The 5,000-nt window shown below is 36.6% G+C and overlaps 1 protein-coding gene across 1 annotated transcript in view; it reads right to left on the reverse strand.

Annotated features, from left to right (window-relative positions):
* The window catches only part of LOC133543300 (unconventional myosin-Vb-like), a 54,609-nt gene that overhangs the window by 21,322 nt on the left and 28,287 nt on the right, over positions 1 to 5,000 (reverse strand). Inside the window, exons 27-30 of the mRNA XM_061887785.1 lie at positions 4,493 to 4,644; positions 1,564 to 1,656; positions 1,369 to 1,501; positions 1,032 to 1,299 (exon numbers count right to left, since the gene is read on the reverse strand). Of these exons, the coding sequence (XP_061743769.1) occupies positions 1,032 to 1,299; positions 1,369 to 1,501; positions 1,564 to 1,656; positions 4,493 to 4,644 (646 nt within the window). The remainder of the gene's footprint in view (positions 1 to 1,031; positions 1,300 to 1,368; positions 1,502 to 1,563; positions 1,657 to 4,492; positions 4,645 to 5,000) is intronic.

The raw sequence follows: 5,000 nt of genomic DNA on the forward strand, positions 1-5,000 counted from the left end.
ATTGTAGTGTCGACTAGTTACGCTCTTGTACTTGGTATCATTACAGTGGATGTTAGTTGTAGATCCACCCATGGCATTTGTTTACATTCAGGGGTGCTAACTAGCTGTTGGCGGTTAGCTATTGTATCCTCCTACGGTGTGTAGTGAAGCATGTTTAGGTATTCCTCTTCCTGCAGGGATGATACTTGTAAGAAACTCACTTTATTTGTCGCCATTGTTTGCTTACTATGGTATATTATTTATTTATTCACTGTTCTGTTACAGAGAACAAGGGAGTTGGATGGAATTGCTGTGGTACGAAAAGGGGTAGGATTAAATATGCTCAGCTTCTTCCTACTCCTTTTCAGGTGTGCTGTAATGAAACAACTGGAAATATGTGATGCATTATATTGTAATGTATGCATGTTTAAAATAAACTGTAATTCAACTGAATGGTGGCAGGGATTAGTGATTTAGAAGAAACACTGCCGCTTGCGTTTGGATGTTAGCCGTTAGCTACAAACCCATATTTAAAGCACCTCTTGTAGGGTGGCGTTTAATTGTTATTGCTTCACCTTTATCGTTTTTATCATTCTCCCCTTTCTGTTGACACACTGTGCGTGTCGGTAAGTTTTCAGTGATTCTAGGTTGCCCAACATGCTCCTCTCCTCGTAAAACCAGCAATGTTACAATGTAACAACGACACGCTGTCATGAGTTTAACTTTTTTGTTGTTAAATAACAGATAACTGGTATTTTCTAGAGGCGGTAAAGTACTGTTTGTTATTCATTGGTACCGCGGCTATTTACTAGTACCGGTATATCATACAACCCTACATTGTTTACTTAATTAAACTCCTAAGTCAATAACTTTTGCAGCATACTCTCCTTAATTGCATACATCGTACACTAATGGTTAAATATATGTAATTGTTAAATCTTTATATCGTATTAGTACCTTAATTGAGCTGCATTCGTAGTACATATTATTGAATTGTAATATCTATTAATATCCAAATTGAGCTGCATAAATAGTAGATATAATGATCATACCGTATTAAAATAGCACGACTGCAGCAGCACACATCCTTCCTGAGCAGCAGGCTGTTGAAAGCGGAGGCGGAGATGAAGTATGTGAGCTGCTGGAAGGCTCGCTCCAGCAGCTGCGGGCGCAAAGCTTGATGGGACATGGCGACGTGGAGGACCCCCAGCTCTCTCAGCACCGAGGCCACAGTGGGAGCGTCGGCCCGTGCAGTCCTCGGGTCTGAGCTTGCTCGCTTCCTCGATCCTGGGATGTCTTCGCCTTCCAACAGGGCGGCGGCTGAGGAAAAAGAAGAGGAGAGATGAAGGAAGAGCCAACATGAAGGAGGTCATGTTGACTTTATAACACATGTGATGTTCTGCAGTCGTGTCTCGGTGATGGAGATGAGCTGCTGATAGGCCAGAATGCGGAGCTCGCTCAGGGCGTGCAATGAATCGCTGAGGTTAAAAGTCAAGGGCACCACTTCTTCTGGATGGGTTGTCTGTAATAATATCTGTAGTCTTTAATAAACACTTACTGGTTTGCATTATCAAATTATCTTACAAGCTGTTTTGGGGCGTGCTGACTCAGCAGGTCATGCAACAAACTGATGTTTTTCAGCCACAGCGCCGTCATGCTCAAGTCATTGGTGTGTTTCTGGAAGCAACAAGATGAGAAGCATGTTGCACATATTTTTAATGATGTCAATTCCATATTCATTTGATGGATCCCTATTTTATTGGCCTACTTTGTCATGGAACATTCGGCCAGGGTTAGACTTCACTCATTGACTCAGCAATATAACAATTGGGTATTATTTGCATAATGTGACCAAAAATAATGAAAAGATGGAGGTAAAACAGCCTATAAATATAAAAAAATAAGTATTATCATTGCTATGCAGTTATCAGCAATCACATTTAATCTAGCTGGTTAAATAGATGTAAAAGTTATTCCATCCATACATGTTCTACCACTTATCTTTTTCAATGTCGAATAGGTTTAAAATAGGGCTGTCAAAATTAATTAGTCAACTAATTAATCACAAAAATATTAAATTATTCATGTACACGCTTAGATTAATCATGCCATTTAGTTTGACAGTTCAAGCTCTTTTACTACAATCGCTAAACAATCAATCTGATTAATCAATGCATACAGTATGTCAGTACAAAAGTGAGTCAGACTCCACCTGGTGCACTCACTGGCAAATTTCACTCCAGAATACAGCCTGAAAGAACTTTATATAAAATTGTTACCAATTTTTGTGCAAATAAATGACATGCATTTAAGTAAAACCTTTTGAAAAAATTGATAATAACATTGCATTTGTGTGCAAATATTGGAGTCTTTTCTTAAGCTAATTTCAATTATGCAAGCGAGTAATCACCTGTGATTAAATGTTATTAATCCAAATTCCTAAATGTGATTAGTCTGGTTTTAAAATAATCATTTAATAGCCTTAATTTAAAATAAGATATATGTAAATTACTTTTTTATGCATTAAGACTGCAACAATACACTTGCTGGCCTCAACATTGAGTCGATAAGGAGAAGGTTAAGAAGGTATACATTTATTTAATAATTAATCACTTTTAACCCCCTAGAGATAAAGTTGGGGTAGCACGGTGGATTAGGGGTTAGTGCATGTGCCTCACAATACGAAGGTCCTGAGTTCAATGCCAGGCTTGGGATCTTTCTGTGTGTAATTTGCATGCTCTCCCTGTGACTGTGTGGATTCTGTCCGGGTAGTCCGGCTTCCTCCCACTTCCAAAGACATGCACCTGGGGATAGGTTGATTGGTAACACTAAATTGACCCTAGTGTGTGAAAGTGAGTGTGAATGGTGTACTTCGCCTTTCACCCGAATGGCCCCCGCTACCCCAAAAGGGACAAGCGGTAAGAAATGGATGGAAGGGATAAAGTTGATTTTTTTTTTTTTTTGTCCTTTTATTAAATTACTCACGCCATTTTACATTTGTTGTATAATGTATGTAAATTGAGGTGTAAAAAAAATAGTAAACAGTGTTTAAATGTTCTATTTTAACTACCGGTAATTGAATGATTATCAATCTGTATAAATTTGCGTGATATGAGTTATTTTTGTAATTTAAAACTGTGACATTGTCTGATCTAAAGGCCTTCCAAAAGATTAACAAACATGACACTTTTGATAATTTTGTTAAGGACTAAAGTAGGGTTTTCCCGATATCAATATTTTGGGACTGGTATGGATACCATAATGTCTATTGATACTTTGATACTTGATCAAAACAAAGGGGACCACACAAATTGTCATTAATACTTTCATTTTGACAGAAAATATCACGATACTTTAAAAAAGTTTTATGTTATTGCACTAAAATATATATTTTTTAAATGTATTTAAATTAAAAGGCATTAAACACACTAGGCTTTTCTTATTGCACTCAAAGAACAGTTTACAAATGTCCATATTACGTATGGTCTGCCATAATCTCAAATTAGTTTACAATAGAAAGTTTTATTGATATTGTCATAAATGCTTAATTTTTGATTGCCAATTTTGATCTGTGCATTAGGACACATACACTCATAAGTAAATATAAAAAAACAACACTATGGCTACAAGACAATTAGCAGGCAAAACACACTGTTAAAGATACAACATAAATTGGTCTAATTTGTGGTGAAATTCCATCATTTCACTTGCATTAGTTTGCACTATATGGGCTGTTTGGACTGCACAACTAATTGCAAACAAACCACGCAAATCTCTGTGCCTATATGTGCACAGCAGGGGAGCCTACATTATTACCTGTCGCCCTTTAAATTCCTTCTGCAGGTTGGATTGTTATTGAAATGTTTACCTTAGTTTGAAGCAAAGATGGTAAATCACCACTTTTGGCAAGGCATGGCTTAAAGCGGCGCATGCAGTGCAGCGCTTCCGTGTTTAAAGAGTCACCTTGGTTTTTTTAAAACCCAAATACCTCCATATTGCGCTTCACGCACCAGCTTTATATAAATGTAGAAATTAGTTTTATTGCCTTTTTTTCTTCACACTGTTTCTGCTTGTATTTGCTTGTGAGTGAGTGCTGACACACTTTACATGCACCTCCTCAGCTCCGTAACAAAACCGCACATGCCCATGAAAAATAGCACCAGTATTTTTCAAAGGCAGTATATGGTACAGTTTTTATTTTATTAGTACTGTGGCACTTTATTGGTATAGCGTATACAGTACAACCCTAAATTAAAGTTTATTTAAAAAAAAAAAAAAAAAAAAGGAATCCAAAATGTTATGCCCTTCAAAAGCTTAATGACTTTTATGTCTTGTTTGGTTGAAAGATAATTAAAATCGAATGTTGAATCAATTATGATTAAGTAGATTTTATTAAAAATATTTTTGGTGAATTATTCCTTTGAAAGTGTCAATGAAAAATGAACATCTTTGAAAACAAAAGAATGTTGTCTGTTGTAAAACGATGTGCACTTATTCAAATGTCATTTCTTACCCTTAGAGCTGTCTTCATGGCAGTGACTGCAACGCGACACAGCGAATAAGCACTGGTTTGATCCCCCCTGCAGTCCGCCTGGCGTACACATAGGAACACCACGCTGGCCGGCAACCCAGGAGGCAGAGACATGGCTATGTCTGTACGGATGTCTGGTTCCCAAACACAAGAAAAACCATCATCAAATATATATATTGAGACACTAGTGATTTAGGGCTATATAAGTAAACATTGATTGATTGATATATATATATATATATATATATATATATATATATATATACATATATACATATATATATATATATATATATATATACATATATACATATATATACACACACACACACACACACACACACACACACACACACACACACACACACACACACACACACACACAAAAATATACACACATATACATACATACTAGGGATGTCCCGATCAGATATTGATATCGGAAATCGGTCCGATATTAGCCAAAAAAGTGAATATCGGATTTTATCGG

This window comes from Nerophis ophidion, linkage group LG26, assembly GCF_033978795.1.
Source record: "Nerophis ophidion isolate RoL-2023_Sa linkage group LG26, RoL_Noph_v1.0, whole genome shotgun sequence".
Lineage (NCBI taxonomy): Eukaryota > Metazoa > Chordata > Actinopteri > Syngnathiformes > Syngnathidae > Nerophis > Nerophis ophidion.